Below are 16,774 nucleotides of genomic sequence, written 5' to 3'. Positions count from 1 at the left end.
TAGACTGCCTTACCGTGAGAAGATCGGTCACATGAGTTAAAAACAAAACCAGGTCCATGCATCCACATCTTGTCTTCCTTCCTAGTCTCTGCTTTCCTTAGGATCCATTCAGCAAGACCCCTGTCCCCACCTGCCTGCCTCTGATGCCTAATTATCCATGTCACGTCTGGCCAGTGACTGAAGTTATTTCTGTTATGACAAATGGATCTTTAGCATGGACTGTTGCTTTTTTTGTTTGTTTATTAAATAAGTCTTCGGCAATTCCCATTAATGGGTGAGAAAGCATCCAGTAACACAAAATTATTTTAGTTTGCAAAATCTTTTTTTTTTTTTTTTAAAGATTTTATTTATTTATTCGACAGAGATAGAGACAGCCAGCGAGAGAGGGAACACAAAGCAGGGGAGTGGGAGGGGGAGAAGCAGGCTCATAGCAGAGGAGCCTGATGTGGGGCTCGATCCCATAACGCCGGGATCACGCCCTAAGCTGAAGGCAGACGCTTAACCGCTGTGCCACCCAGGCGCCCCTTAGTTTGCAAAATCTTAACCAAAATCAGATATTTGATTGGAAGTTCAGAAGTTTTAATGCGGCTTTGAAGAATATTTCTGGACAATGTTATCTTTCTCATAATGAAAAAAAGAAATAACATCTGATACGTGGATGGTTTGTTGGGAGCACAGGTATTTTTTGTTTCCATGTCTTAGGTCCTCCAAAAACTCTGCTTTGAGCTTGTTGAGTTCTTCTGCTAGAAGCTTCAAGTTGAAAGGAACCACTTGTTCATCTAGAATGAAAAGATACTCTCAAAATTATTCGTGTGAACTAAATCAAGTTGGGCTGTCAATAACACATCAGGAAATGAATTTGAATACTTCAGACAAACCAGATTATTCTGTTAATCACAGTCGAGGAGATGTACTAGAGAAACAAAGGTCACATTAATATGATAGCAAACAAGTCTTCAATACCTGGCTATGAAATGCATGAGCAGAAAAGGTAAGTCTGAAAAAGATTTTTGTTGTTGACAAGACTACTAACAGGCAGTAAGGCAAAAAAGCAGAACTAGGCAATGACAATCTGGTTTGAAACTGTGATAAATCATCTCTAGAGCAGTTGTCCACTCTATAACTTCCCACAGTGATGAAAACGTTCTGTCCTATTCCACCCAGCAGCCACCAGCCATGTGGGTAATGTGACTGAAACAAGACTGTTTTGTTATTAAACAGCTTTACTGAAATAAAACCGGCATACCATACACTTTATTCATTTAAACTATGATTCAGTATACCTGCAGACATGCACACTATCCCCACAGTCCATCTGAGACCACCTCATCGTCCCAGAAACCTGCATCCGTTAGCTCCCATCTCCTACCCCAGCCCCCACCCCACCCCAAATCCCTAAGCAACCACCGATGTACTAATGGGGCTGTAGATTTCCCCCTTCCGGGCACTTCACATGCCAGGACTCAGGCAATGTGGCTTTTTGTGATGGCTTCTTTCACTTTGCCTACTGTTTTCAAGGTTCATCCTGGCTACTAGGAATAATACGGACACAGCTATGTGTGTACACATTTTTATGTGAACATACGTTCTCAATTCTCTTAAGCAGATACCTAGGGGTGGGATGGCTGGGTCCCATGGTAACTCCATTTAATCGCTGAAGGAACTGCTCAGCTGTTTGCCAAAGCAGCTGCACCACTTTACATTCCCATCAGCCGTGGCCGAGGGTCTGCATTTCGCCACCGTGTGGACTTGATTCTGGCTGGCCTAGTGGGTGTGCACTGGCATCTCGTCGTGGCTTTGGCTTGCATTTCCTTGAGGACGACTGATGTCAAGTGTGTTTTCTTATGGTTTGGCCATTTGTGCATCTTCCCTGGAGAAATGTCTATTCAGACCCCTTGCCCATGTTTAAAATTGGATTGTCTTTATTACTGAGTGGTACGAGTCCTTCACCTATTTTGGATACAAGTCTCTTATGAGATAAATGATCTACAAGTATTTTCTCCCGATCTGTGGGTTGTCTTTTCACTTTCTTGATGGTAGGACTGAATTTTGAATTTCATTTAAGTATGGATCTAGAAGCTAGTAGCACCTGCCTCACATAAACAAACAGTGTATTTTAATGGGTAGGAAATGAGTCAAGAGGAATTTGTCATAATCCTATTCCCCCTTCTCCCCTTCTCTTCATTTATACAGAAGGCAAGAAAGGCAAATGTTTGAGAAAGAACTCCTGCAACTATTTTGTTTCTATTCTAATTATGCCGCCGTTTCTGTTCCAGGCCTCTGGTTTTCAAACTTTGGACTGTAATCAAAAGTGAGATGCAGGCTCCAAACAGTGTTTTTCTAAAATGAAATCAAACAGAACATAGTAGAGCTCACGACACACGTGAGGGTTTTGTGAAATGTGTTGCTACGCACACGTGTTCGTGTACTGGGCTACACACTAGGGTACGAGATAAAATCTGCTTATGGATCGTGGGTCAAAAGAAAAAGTATGAAAAACACCATATGGTTAGTGTACTGTTTGCTTTTCCAACGTTCCAAGCTTTTGTAAAGGTATGAATAATCCATGCCGGTGATGCGGGGAGCATCACGGAGAGCACACACTGGAGTCAGACCTGACTCTGAACACAGGATGTCCAAGTATCCTGTAGCTGTTCAGCCTTGGGCAAGCTACTTGATCCTCCCAGAACCATCATGTCCCCATCTGTAAAATTATACTCACCTCATGGGGCTGTAAAGACTGGCAACACTTAGCATATAAAAGCTCAAGAAATGTGAAGCTAACGTTAGTTTTTACATAAAAATTTAAGTCTAGCCAAGGAGTTCAATAAAAGCTCAAGAAATGTTAAGCTAACGTTAGTTTTTACATCAAAATTTAAGTATAGCAAGGAGTTGAATATTTAAAACCTGAAGGAGTTACTTTCTAGAACTAGCACATACTCCATTCAAGTTCAGACTGATACCACACTGAGCTTGCCGATCTGACATGTGGCCCCTGACCACCTCTCCCCATTCCTTACTTCACTTGACCCAATGGCCTCTTTTCTGCTCTAGAACATACCAGACAACTTCACCTCTGGGCTTCTGCATTTGTGTTCACTGCTCGGAACGATCTACCACCATATGACTGCATGTTTGCTCTTTCCGTTCATTCACATCTCGGCTTTAATGTCCTCTCTAAGAAGCCTTCCCGACTACCCTTTAAAAAGCTCTCCCATCACTCTACATTGCCTTTCCCTATTTTGTCTTCAGGGCGCCAGCAGATACTCATGTATTTGTCTGTCTGCTCAGTATAACGTTCTGCTCCCTACTGATGCTCCCGTATCTAGAATAAAGCCTAGTAGAGAGTAGCCACTCAATAAAAATGTACTGGATGGATGAATACCCTGGTCTAGGGGTAGAGCTTTTAGTTTTTCTATAACCAAGTCGCACACTGAAACTGAAAACATGATGTAAACATCAGGACTGAAAGCTAATAAACTACCCAAAGGGTCACGGGGACAGGAATAGCAGCAGGGTCATACCAGCTAAACCCCATGCGACCACCCAACATACCTTTTGCTTCCTTCATCGTCTGCGAGACAATCCTTCGGAGCGTCTGGTCAGCCTGATGCAGAACGTTAGTCGAGCAGATAATTCTGTCTGTCTCCTATGTAATACAGACATTGTTACTGGAAGTTTCAGAAAAGAGATGGCCAAAGTGTGACACGTATTTGATAAGACGAAAAGGAAAGTGAAGGTGGCTTTTCTGTTCTAGTTGTCCTTCCCAAGAAGACGGTCCCATCTAGACAGCAGGTGCTGACGAGCATCTGCGGACGTGCTCTCCAGAAACCACAGCAACACAACCTGCTTCCAGAGCCTGTCAGTGTCTCTGCAGCACATGTTCCTGTCCCTGCCCGTTTCGAGTTACCAACAGAATGGCGACGGGCTCCAGCATTTCTCAGAGTTTGACAACTGGCTCTGAGCTGGCGCGCCACCACAGCCACGAGTCAGAAGCCGAGCGTTGCTGAGACGCCAAGGGCCTGACAAAGCATTGTCCACATTTTACTCATAGTTTACACTCAGCTCAAAAAGACCTTCCCTCAGAAAGTGCTGCCTGCCCATGTATACCATATCTAAGCTGGAAGATTTACCTTTTGTTCCACATTGTCCTCAATATCTTTTACTGGATTTTCCAAAGCAGTAAGCAATAAATCAGTCACCTTCAGGCTACAAGAGAAGGTGAGATAAAATAAATGTTTGTATCAAACATCTTTTTTTTTTTTAAAAAGAACTTGTGTTTATGAATACTAAATTGAATTCTAGAGAAATAAACTTTCTATAACCCAAAAATCCTAAGCCTAAGGGAAAAAACGAAACGATCTGGAAGCTACTTTCTCCTTGTAAAATCCAAACGTAGAAACTCAAAACAGATTATAAGGCAAAAGAATCCCCTTATCTAAAAAAATCAATTTCCTGAGACTCAGTTTAAGAAGCGTTGAAAGGACATCCTCTTTTCCCCTCATTCAGTGCTAACCTTTAGGCTACTAGAGCTCTATTTTATTCTCTAAAGAAGGATGCTCAGTCTGTACTTTCTGGCTTCTGCTTGTTTACTGGATGTAGGTTAGCAAAGTTATTCACTGGTCAAGGGGCCGCAGAGGGTTGAGGCCGAATTAATTCATTCATTTAATGAGATCTTACTGAGTATCTTCTTATATGAAAAATATGCAACCACATATATGAGACTCTGTGCTAAGCAGGGGGTACAGCGAAATCCCTACCTTCTCTAAGCCTGGTAATGATTATATTATCTGTCTCAATAATGAGGCAAAAAATTATAATTTCAGACAGTGACAAGTGGATGAGCAAAGGCAACAAACAAAGTGATGATGTTAAGAGAGTGACTGATTAGTCCAACGGACACTCCGCACATTGGTTAGGATGATCAGGAAAGTCAATCAGGCATAAATAAGTGGGAGGGGTAGAGGGGCCAGTAAGTACAAAGGCCCTGAGGCAAGAACAAGCTCCTCGTGTTCACGGAACAAAGGCCGGTTTGGGTGAAGAGTGGCAAGGGGGGAAAGTAGTAGGATATGAGGTTGCAAAGTTAACTGGGGTTAGAACATGTCATTTATAGTAAGGAGTTTGAATTCTACTCGGAGTGCAGAACGCGGCACTGAAACAATTCAGGCTAGTGTGAGGGAGCTCTCCACCTCGGGATGATCTCTCTCACGCTGAAAAGAGCCAGGTTCTGGGGTGCCTTGTGAGATTGCACTGGGTCCAAACCTTGGGTTTGCCACTTACTACCTGGATGTGTCAGCTTGCTTACCTGGGCCGGTTACTGCATCTATAAAATGGGGATAATTCGATTTATCCTCAAGAGTTGTTTGTGAGGATTGAATGAGATCATACATGGGAAGCGTTCCCAACACAGAGTATCTTCAATAACCGTTGCTCTGAGTAGTAACATTACTAGCAGTAGTGGTGGTTAAATAGCAGTATTTTATAGCAGCCTGGAAAAGGTACACATGTCAGATCATCTTTCATCTTCTAATACAAGGCCACCAGGCTTCAAACAAGCCCTTCACTGACGCTGTAACTATTCTGGACATGTGCGAACAGGGGGCCAGGTTCTGAAGACCCAAGACAAAACAGATTATGCTAAGCATTGGCCACAGCATGGGAGAGACTCACACTCTTCCCTGCTTTCAGCAAGAACTGGCCCTCACTGGTCTCAAAGCACTGACAACACTCTCATGGGATAGATACCTCGATGCCTCAACTAGCCATTCACGTCTAAGGAAAAAATGTTAACTGAGTAGCAATCAGCTCTGTGACCACTACCCACCCCCCCAGCTCATGCTCGCTCTCAAATAAATAAAATTTTTAAAAAAATAAAAAATAAAAACTGCCGATCCCCTGTGGACAAGAGTTAGGCAGGGGCTAAGGAAATGCAGGCAATACAGCTCTAGAACTCTGCTGTCTGACCCACCAGCCACCAGCCACAAGAGGCTACTTAAGTTTAAAGCCATTAAAATAAAATTTAAAATTCGGGCCGTCAGAGGCACTGGCTATGTTTCAAGAGCTCACCAGTCGCATGTGGCCAGCAGCCACCGTCGTGGACAGAACAAATACAGAACGTTTCCATCGCCAGTGAAATTTCCATTAGAAACATGCTGCTGCAGAGCTCTCAAGACAGAGCTCGCGCGAGCCTCACATACACGAAGCGGTGTAACGACCGGGAGGTTTAAGGCAAAGGGCAGAGTCCGCACTTCCACTCTTTTTCTTTCTAAAGCAAAATTACTGGGCAAACTATTTAGACTGCGCTACTGTAGCGACAGTTTCAAAGATGTGCCCTGTTCTGCATTCCCTGCTCTGATCTCTCGTGACAACACAGTCTTAATGAGAGCACGGTTTGCACACAAACTCGGGTTCACATCTCAGCTGCCCCAGGCTCGAGGACTCTGGGCAAACTAACGCTCTCCCTTAGTTGCCTCTTCTCCATAAAGGGAAGATAACACTCTCTCTCCAAGGCTTGTGTAAGGATTAACCAAGCAGACATGAGTCAAGCAAGGAGCACAGTGCCCAGCTCAGGGAGGCACCAGGGGAAGGTTGGCTTTACGTGGGATACCTGGCCTCAGAAGAACACGGTGTACTCTGAATCGTGAGGCTGTTGTGTTCCCATGCATTTTTCTCAGGGTTGGGCTTTTCTATCTTTCTTGCCATCAGGTGGATGGTCTCGGCAGGCACTGCCTGGGGTCTCTGGCCATTCCTCTGTAAACAGGTCTCGAGAGAACAATCTAAAAAGAGCTGGCAAAAGCCTAATGAATCTGAAAACAATGTTAAATCACAAAATTACTGGTGCACTGTTTTTTTCCAAAATGTGACATAAACAAATTAGACAAATTATCTGGCTGCAGCAGGAAAAACCATTTGCAATGCTGAACATCTAGCTTTGAAAATTAAGTAAATCAATACTAACTTCCCGATCCAATTAAATTCTAAGAACAGTAGTGATTTTGATATGCAAACAAATGTCTGTGTAAGAGATAAATGTTTGAATTACATTTCCGAGCCAGTTGATAGACTTCGTATCTCATACTTTGATAATAAAAGTTGTCATCTAAAATCAACAACAAAGGTCTAGAAACAGCAGTCTTCGTTAAGAGGTAGCAAGACTGGGTCTCCAGCGAGGCAGAAGATACCAAATCTTGATTCTTTAAGCAGATTATAAAATCCTCCCACATGGCAGCAGTCCTGTTGGGTGGGGCAGACATCTGACACCCATTAATGACAGCCATCAAGAAGTATTCTAGGTACTTCAACAGTTCCTGTCGAAGCAACTTCCACTGGGATGGCTACAAAAGACGGAAGAATTACAATTTATGTTAGGCTCTGACCAGTGGTCATGCTTATTGCCACCCGCCCCATATGAACATTTCAGCTCGCAGTGCTACACCACCTGGAATTCTCTGAGCACAGCTTGTTCTGTCATGCCTCCATATCTCTGTGTATATGGTTTCCTCTGCCCAGACACTCCTACTCACTGGTGTTAGTATTCTGAAGTCTCCTCAGACTCAACCACGCAGCAAGCAGCTCAGACCCTCCCTTGCCTACGGTACGTCCTGCTCTGCATACGGCGGGTCCCCACTCAGGTTTAGGCATTTGTCTGCACATCTCTTTCTCTTCTAGATCAATCGTCCACTATTACCATCCCGGAGAAATGAGGGCCAAACTCAATATCCTGCCGGAATAAAACCATCTGGCTTAGATATAGCTATGCTGGTTTGCCCTTGAAATGAGAAAAGTTGTGGACAGAAAAGATCAGCTGAAAGGTGCCTGGGTCAAGATGAAAAGACTTCAGGCTAACAACAGAGTTGAAATGGGATGGGGAACGATAGAGAAAATAGACTGAAGGGAAGAGAATAAATAACTTGAGAATACAAATAATCTTGTGCTGTTCAAGGACTGTGGACGGCAGGGACAGACTTATGAGATCCAGGCTGGAGAGAAAACACAGGAATACGAGAAAAGGATCCCTCTTCTGCCTGTCCATGCCCTGCCACATCACTGACATTACAGCACGCACAACAAGTACACCACGTAAACCTACTAAAAAGGAAACAAGATCACTTCCTAGAAGGTGAGATTTCCTACCCATCGTGACTAGATGAGTCCCATGGCCTTCGTCTGTAAGGAGGAGTAGAAAAAATAAAAGTGAGGAAAAAGCCCAGCAAATACAACAATCCCTATCAACAACTTTCAGCTTTCGCTCAAGTGGTGAAACTATTATCATCCAACTAAATCCAGTGCTAGCAGGGACTTGATACTGCATTTACCTCATAATTAAACAAGAATATGAAAGTATATATAATTTTGCTGGAGCGGTCCAAAATGTTTCCATCCAGCCAAAGTGCTGTATTTATACATCTGTATTTACAGGGTGGAATCACATCATATTTGCATGCTATTTAGGGGCATCCATCTGCACCCAATACTGTCGGGTATTAAATGACAAATATATTTAAAATTTTCTGAATCTGTCAAAAAGGATTTGCTCGAGAATGAGATGGGACACATGAATGTACTCTCCCCGCACCATGCCCCAGATCTGTTTTCATATGCTTCTCCAAGGGGATGCACCTCGCTGGGCTGAGCGTGATTTGAAGGCTTAAAGAGAAGTGTGTACTTGGAACATACAAGCTGGTCACTAAACACAAGTCCATTACTTCATTTGATGGTCTTCTAAGAAACAGCCATCTTTTCATATGCTGGCAAAGGCAGATTTACCCTGGGATGAATGAAGAGTGAGCTTCAGAGGCCAGGCCCTTCATTTGTACAGCCACTTTCTATTATCATGGGAGGGACCCTAGGAATTTTGTTATTTATAATTCTGTACCCTTTTTCTTAAAAAAAATTTCTGCAAATTGTATAAATTTAAAGACCCGCAAAGATTCGCCCACGGCAGGATGTTAAACTGGCTGTGTTGAAATTTTTAAGAGATTGCGCCCCTTCCTAAGAACAATCTTCCTAAAGGATTTTTCAAGAGCATTCTTGGCCAATGGGCGGGGGTCCATCTCGCACGCTGACAAAACCTAACGCTGTCTTAAGCCTCACTCTATAGGAGATACAATACATACATGCCCCAAATAGACATATAAATCTCTACAACGAATTACTCTAACATGGAGTCAATATATTCTGTTGTTAAGACAACTCCACTTTTCACGAATGCCGGTCTCTCCCCCTCTGCCAAGGACAGACCTCCCATACCAGGCGCAGTCCCGCATCTAGCGGCAGCCCCTCCGTTTCCTTCTACGACCGGGGCCTAGGCCCCGCCCCCTCCGTACTGACCAATGGCCGCGCGCTCGCCTCCTCCAAGAACGCGTCCGGCATGACGTCGTCATAGGTGACGACGCCGACGGCCCAGCCCCGCTCCAGGCGTAGCTGATGGCTGAGGGCCCGGGCGAAGGTCGATTTTCCTGCTCCCGGCAGGCCGCAGAGAAGGCAAAGGCCTATCTCCCGGGGCCCCTCGCTGCACGCTCCTCTGTCGTCTTCGGCGGTCTTCATGGTGTCGCGGGAGACGGAGGGCGGCTGGGAACGTCGTCTCCGGAACCGTCCGCCCAGCGCGCACGCGCACTCCCCTGCGCCGCCTGGGGCCGGGAAGGAGCGGCGGGAGCGTCTTCCAATCCCCACACTGTGCGCGGCCCCGCTCTCTCCGAGATCTCTCCGGGGTTGCCGGAACCGCTGATGCGCAGCTCTTCGTGGGGCGAGGCAAATAGGCTGGAGAGACCACGGCGATGCGTTTCCTAACTCCTGGACATTTCCCAAAGGGTCAGAGAGTTGGACTTGAGTGGTCAGATTTATCCTCCCTGCTGGAAACTGCAAGCCACGGGAAATTGCGCCTCGGTTTCGTTAAGGCGAGATTCTTGGAAAATCCCGGAAGAGACTTTGACCGTCTTCCCCCCGCGGTCGTTGAAAGGTCAATTGCCATTAGAATATAAGGCGAAGTTGGCAGTCCGTCGCCCGCGCTCCGCTGCCCCTCCTAAATGCGATAGGTGGGAGGCAAAGTCAATTATTAGTACTGTGCCCTGAGTTGCAGCAAGTGTGAGGAAGTACAGGCAGGATAGGAACATCCCTAGACCTCCGTTCCAATGCATTCATGCAGAGGACAGAAAGTATTTTAGCGTTGAGAAAATTACTAAGCTGTGGAGAGGTATAAAATTCCTTGTATGGGGTTGTGATGTAGTGAAGTTGAATTCAGATTCTAACTTTCACCTTATTTTAAAGGGGATTACTTCTTAGTCATAACGTGGTGTGTTCAAAATGTGTGCAAATGAGGTTAGAATCAAAGGGGGGCAAAATGCAATCAGTAACGCCATGTTAAATCTGATATAATTTGACTTCAGAGCATCTACCCATACATTTTCTCTTGAAGGTGAGCCATGACTTAAGCATACTCTTCATTCCATGACATTTGGTCATTGGTCCAGCGCAAGAATGAGCGCCAGTGGGGTGGCAAGCCCAAGGTCCCCAGCTGAAAGGGAGAATGGGGGTGGCTGCTGAGTCAGAGTGCCCAAAGCTCAAATAAATGGCGTCAGCAATGAAGATACAGAAATTTGGGCAGAAATCTAGTTTTTATTGAGCCTGAGCAGGTAGCTGCTTGGAAGTTAAAAAGCCTTGCTTACTGACAATGAGTGTCTCTACCTCCTTTCCCTCCCAGCTCAGTTGATTTAAGGAAAAAGCTGAGTATACTAAGAACTTTGCAGAGGGAAAGGACCCAAACTTTCATTGCTGTTAGATTCTAGTAGCCATGTTCAGACTGATCTAATCTTTGGTGTCACTGCAATAGTTAGAGGGGGCAACAGATGGGACCAAAAATCTACCCCATCCTCGAGACATTTGCGGCCCATTTTACCTCACATACACATAATTTGAAGGGGCACACGCCACTTCTATTTAGGATGTTAAACTTGGTTTAAATCGCTTTTAGATCGGTTGTCACATGGCACTGTAACTAAGTGCAGCCTCCGTTGTCCTCATTCTGTCCCTTCTGATCCTCAGATGCAAGGAGGTTTGTCAGTAACCTTCATGCCGGAGCAGTCACTCTGCTTTGAACTTGGGGTGAGACTGCTTGACCGCATCTTCCTAGTTCTGTCAGTTCTGCCCCTCAGAGCCCTAGGCATTGCCCAGGACCTTAGCTTTGAATGACTACTTCGTAAGTTGTCGAAGAAGCGCAGCACCCAATTCCAATTTTTGCCTCAGCTCAACTGTCCCATGTTGGAGGCTGTTCATTTGTTTCTTCTCATGAGAGCTTTCAGTTCACTTTGATTCAGCTGCCTGTTCCAACTATGTTAAACATCCTTAAGGGGAACTAGATTCATTTGAGAGCAAGTGAACGCAAAGAGCAGTGTGTGACACCTCCGGGTTTAAGTTTCCTGATCTGTGTAATGAGTGAAGTCTTCGAAAGGGCACTTAGAAAACCTGAGATTCCACCTTCTGGCATCCCCAGTATCTTCAGAAGCAGGTTTCCTTCTCTGGTTAACACTGTTTTCTGCCAACTCAGCACTCAAGTTCTTCAGTTGCTAATAGAAATTAACAATCTAGCTTGCCAAAGCCCATTTTTCCTTAATCACAGCAATGGTAATAAAACCTCCCTCCTCACCTCTTTTGCCAATATCTTTTTTTTCTTCACTAATTCCTAGAGCTAAGCCTTCTGGTAGCCCTTTCTAGTCAGATTTTTAAAAAATACCTTGACCTGGGATGCCTGGGTGGCTCAGTCCGTTAAGTATCAGACTCTTGATTTCAGCTCAGGTCATGATCTCGGGTTGTGGGACTGAGTCCCGTCGGGCTCCCTGCTCACCGGGGAGTATGCTTGACAATTCTCTCTCCCCCTCTGCCCGATTTAAAGTGGATTTAAGATTTTAATAAATCTTAAAAAAAAAAATACTTTGACCTGCTTTACCTTAACCCAAACATGGCATTGCAAGCATGGCATTCACAACCTCTCCAAACTCTCACTTTTAATTACTGAGAAGATTAACTAAGACATGTTATTCCATAACCCAGTAGACATTTAGTAAGTGCTTGTCCCTTCAGCTGCCTCCTCCTCATAGGCCTGTGAAAATGAACTGCCTTTCTTTGCTCTCCAGTGAGGTACTTGTTTAAAAAACTGTAAATTTCAGGCCAGTGTGAAAATTGCGAGCTTACTGGCTCCTTTTCTATACTATCAATATCATTTCCAGTTGAATCATCTTCAAGTCACCAATCTTAACTTCCTATTAAGTTTTTTAAAAACCTAACAAAGGTTTACTAAAATATGAGCCAGATACTGGAATGTTGCCAGATCTTGAAGTAATCTTACAATATGTAGTGTTTTTCTGATTTCTCAAAGACCATTCTGCCCTGGTATTGTGAAAGCGAGTAAATGACCTACTATACTGAAAGTGGGTACTTAGACCTAGAATAATCATTAATCTCATTAACCCTAAGAGCCACAAAGTGGCTGAAGAAAGACCACAGGTATAAGAAGCAGTTCTGCTAAGATAAAGGAGGATCTGGGGCAGTCTCTGATTCATAATAACAATGATGGAACAGATTTCAATGTCTTGGTTTCTTAAGCTTTCAAAACAACTCTCTTGGAAGAAAACAATTCCAACAAGCTTTCTCACTATTTCCTTACTTCCTACGATTGTTGTATGTTTTAAATAGTTATAAAGATGTTTAAAACAAACTCCTCAGCAGTCTAATAAATGAGCTATATTTTAACACTGTGAAAATTACTCAATGTTTGGTACTTGTGTACTTGTGTACTAGATACTGTGTTAAATGCTGGGTTAAATAAACCCAGCATTTATCCACACGTAAATAAAGACATCTCCTGCTGTTAAAAGTTTACTTGAGGAGGGGCGCCTGGGTGGCGCAGTCGTTAAGCGTCTGCCTTCGGCTCAGGGCGTGATCCCGGCGTTCCAGGATCGAGTCCCACATCGGGCTCCTCCGCTGGGAGCCTGCTTCTTCCTCTCCCACTCCCCTGCTGTGTTCCCTCTCTCGCTGGCTATATCTCTGTCACATAAATAAATAAAATCTTAAAAAAAAAAGTTTACTTGAGGTAAGTGAGAAAGGTAAAATGTCCACAGCATTTGGAGATCAATGTAACTATCAATTAAAAAGTTTACATTGGCTGTTCGTGTTATATCATATAAAAGTACAGCTATCAAAGGTAAAACTGGTATAAATTTTATAGTTTCCCCTTAACCTGAAATCCAATATTATAACATATCCCTGGAGGAACATTAATAAACATATCTCAAAATTATGTGATTTTCCATAAAGATGGGTACTTTTTATTGGAAGAACGCAATATTCAAAATGAGTTATGAGCACATTATGTAGAATTTTTGATGGGTTACTTCTTCAGAACTTGCAAGTATCACCAAAACAACAAAAAATAACAAAATACATCTTACAGGTCCATTTAGCTTGGATGCTACTTTCCTTCATTATAAATTTACCAAAAGAGATGGTTCACCCACAAGTCACCACTGAGTTCCCAAGAATGTGGGATAAAACAATCCCATGAAAGAAAGAAAGAAAGAAAGTCCATTATGAAAGATCATTTTAAGCCAGGTATTCTGAAGCTGGAGTAGATTTTTCCATAGATACCATGTTACTCATGCTGGTCACCTTTTCAATCTACTTTTTACTGATTCATTCACATTACTGTACATTACTGTAGATCCAAGCAGACCAAGTTTTTAATTTTTTTTAAATTATGAAGATAAAACATACAAACAAAATCTCTTTGCAGTTTTCAATAATTTAAGGGAATAAAGGGGTCTTAAAATGAAAGTGTTTAAGAATCTGTTGTAAGGCACACACAGCAACAAGAGTTACGTGATTCCTACCTACCTCATCCCTAATACTTCTATTTGTATTTTTAAAGAAATCTCTTCCCTTAGTTTTATTTTTAAATTATTCTCCTTAAAAAGACTAGGGTAGTGATGGTGGGCAGAGGTAGGGAAGCAAGAAAAGCATGTAACAAACAAGAGCATGGGGTTCTTTTTTTAAAGCCATGCACACAGGGGCACCTGGGTGGCTCAGTCAGTTAAGCACCCAACTCTTGACTTCGGCTCAAGTCATGATCTCAGAGTCGTGGGATTGATGCCTGCTGATCACGGAGCCTGCTTGTCCCTCTCCCTCTGCTCCCCTGCACTCCCACCCCAGGCTCATGCTCCCTCTCTAAAATAAGTACATAAAATCCTTAAAAAAACAAAAAAACCTCTACAACTCTCCCTACTTAGAATTTAAATGCTGTTACTAATGGAAGATTAATTCTTGACATATAACTGATGACCACACTGTACTGTGGTCCCCAGGTTCAGGGATTTGCTAGGAGGACTCAGAAAAGCTGTTATATTCATGGTTATGAGATATAACCATGTCTTGTTGCTGTGTGTGCCTTATAACAAATGCTTAAACATGAAAGGATGCAGATTAAAACTAGAAAAGCAAAGGCACATAGGGCAGAACCAGGGGAGACCAGGTGCAAGATTCCAGTTGTCTCCTCCCAGTGGAGTTGTAATGACAGCACTTAACTCTCCCAGCAATGACGTGCGACAACGTGTGCGAGTACTGCTAACCAGGGACGCTCCTCCGAGTCTTGGTATCCAAGGTTTTTAGGGGGTCAGTCATGTGCTGACGTTACTCAGTATTCAATCCTTTCAGAAGTCAAACTCATCGAGTGTGACTCTTCATCATAAATCCTATTGTTTAGCATGACCTAGAGATGATGGCGCCCAAAGGCCCCTTAAAAGACAATTTTATCAAGCAGGATATTCCAACAGCTTAGAGGGTACTTCCAGGAGCTGGGCAAGTGCCAGGTCTTTTTTGGGAATGTGCAAATTTCAAATACGTTAATCCTTTTACTGGACAAAACAACTTCAGAAGAAGATGTCACATAGTTGATGTCATGGATGTGGGCATGGATTCAGCTCTAGATCAAGTGCTCCCCCATCATTTCCACATTTCCTCAGAAAGCCTGATGCCAGGCTGTACTGAAAACTGTAGAGTACAGCAGTGTTCTCACCAGAATAGAGATTATAAATGAGATTGGGTAGGGAGCACCTATAAATGAGGGTTAGGGAGAAAGGGTAGGAAAGTCACTCTTCCTTTCCCATTCCTTCCCTAATTACAGGCCCAACTAGAGACAGCATGAGAAAAAGAAATTCCTGTCAACTATGGGGCCTTACAAGAGCCAGAAGCAGAAAGGAGGAGAAGAGATACAACCCAAGTGGTACCTGCTGGGAGGAAAGTTAAGTTCCTATAACCACCTCGATGGGGAGGATACTCAAGGTTCCTCATCCTCCACCATCCCTCAGGTGCCTGTCTGATCATCCTGGTGTCTCAAAATCAAAAATTGTTAGGCTGGTTTAGCCAGAACTCCCCTGCAAACTGTCCCCTGACCGCTGATGATTTCTCTAAGTAATTTTCCATCAGAGACTCCCCTCCCTGCTCCTTGGGCATACATTCCCGCTTGTCTACACTATATTCAGAATGGAGCCTGGTTCTATATGGACCTCTTTCTCCTATTGCAATAGTCCTGAATAAAATCTGTTTTTATCATCCAGTTCTGGTTTTATCTTGACTTACTTAAAGAGGGCAAGTACAGTACAGAGGAATTAGTTTAACTCTATAGGAAAGGGGATATCAGCTTGGTTTTGAATGATAAACGGGATATTCCCTACCAACCCAAAAAGGGGCATTCCACGTAGAGGGGAAAATATGCCCAGGAGGGGAGGCAGTATGTGGGAAGAGGCAGGCATGAGTCACAGTACAAAGGGCTTTGTATGTCATGCTAAGCAGTAAAGGTGACGATGACATCAAGCACTAGAAGGAGCAGAGGGCAGTGCAGAAGACGGAATGGAGGTTATGAGAATGAAAGCTTAGGACAGTAAAGAAATTCTGGGAATTGTTCAGATGAAAGCTAGTGCTTGAAAACAGAAGACCCAGAAATGAAGAAAAATGAGAAAGGCTTCCTTTAAGAAAACCAAGACCTGATGATTTATTGAATGCATGGGAGTCAAAGAAGGGTAAACCATAGGAGTCTTTAGTTTTTTAACTCCTGGGCATTCAGCCTATTTAAGGAAGTAAAATCCAGCTGATAACACTGATCTCTCTCCTTAAATTGAAGATTGGTGTTTTTGAAGAAAAATGTATTCTCCTTTGGAGTCCCCAAAATGTTAACATGAATGAAAATTTATGACCACAGGAAGCAGGAGAATAGAAACACTATGTAGACGACCTAGAATGAATCCGGAACACTGAAAATCTTTGTAAAAGTACTAGGACCTTGACATTTAAGGACTCTGGAACTTATCTGTGATCCAGTTTCCTTTTTTCTTTCAAAAGATAAAAAACTTATCTGTACAAGCCTTTCCAGGAAAAGGATGGGTGGAGGTGGTGCGGAAGCACCAGTTATCTTCCTATCCCGCGGGGCAACTNACCTTGACATTTAAGGACTCTGGAACTTATCTGTGATCCAGTTTCCTTTTTTCTTTCAAAAGATAAAAAACTCATCTGTACGAGCCTTTCCAGGAAAAGGATGGGTGGAGGTGGTGCGGAAGCACCAGTTATCTTCCTATCCCGAGGGGCAACTAGAAAGTTCCACCCGCTCCACTTTTCGGGACCCAAACATTAAAAGTCCTTCAAGTCCCAGCTCACAGGCTGCCGCACCAGAGCCCCGAGGCCCCGCTCCTGCTCGCTCCTGACAGGGCCAAGGGTGCGGGCCACGGCTGCGGCG

General features: G+C 43.7%; 1 protein-coding gene and 1 long non-coding RNA gene across 2 annotated transcripts; both read right to left on the bottom strand.

The window, feature by feature from the left end:
* Positions 1-405: 405 nt before the first annotated feature.
* On the bottom strand, positions 406-11,220 carry PSTK (phosphoseryl-tRNA kinase). Its single transcript, XM_019793449.2, has 6 exons — positions 9,331-11,220; positions 7,043-7,334; positions 6,608-6,806; positions 4,134-4,209; positions 3,556-3,649; positions 406-779 (listed from the first exon to the last, which is right to left on the bottom strand). The coding sequence occupies exons 1-6, from the start codon at positions 9,544-9,546 to the stop codon at positions 580-582; spliced, it is 1,077 nt and encodes a 358-aa protein (XP_019649008.1). The 5' UTR covers positions 9,547-11,220; the 3' UTR covers positions 406-579.
* A 2,087-nt stretch (positions 11,221-13,307) lies between these two features.
* On the bottom strand, positions 13,308-16,763 carry LOC117802766. Its single transcript, XR_004626293.1, has 2 exons — positions 16,479-16,763; positions 13,308-16,323 (listed from the first exon to the last, which is right to left on the bottom strand). It is a non-coding gene; the product is annotated as an uncharacterized LOC117802766 (long non-coding RNA).
* Positions 16,764-16,774: the final 11 nt, after the last annotated feature.

Source organism: Ailuropoda melanoleuca, chromosome 6 (genome assembly GCF_002007445.2).
Source record: "Ailuropoda melanoleuca isolate Jingjing chromosome 6, ASM200744v2, whole genome shotgun sequence".
Classification (NCBI taxonomy): Eukaryota; Metazoa; Chordata; class Mammalia; order Carnivora; family Ursidae; genus Ailuropoda; species Ailuropoda melanoleuca.
This window is presented reverse-complemented; position numbering and strand designations above follow the sequence as displayed.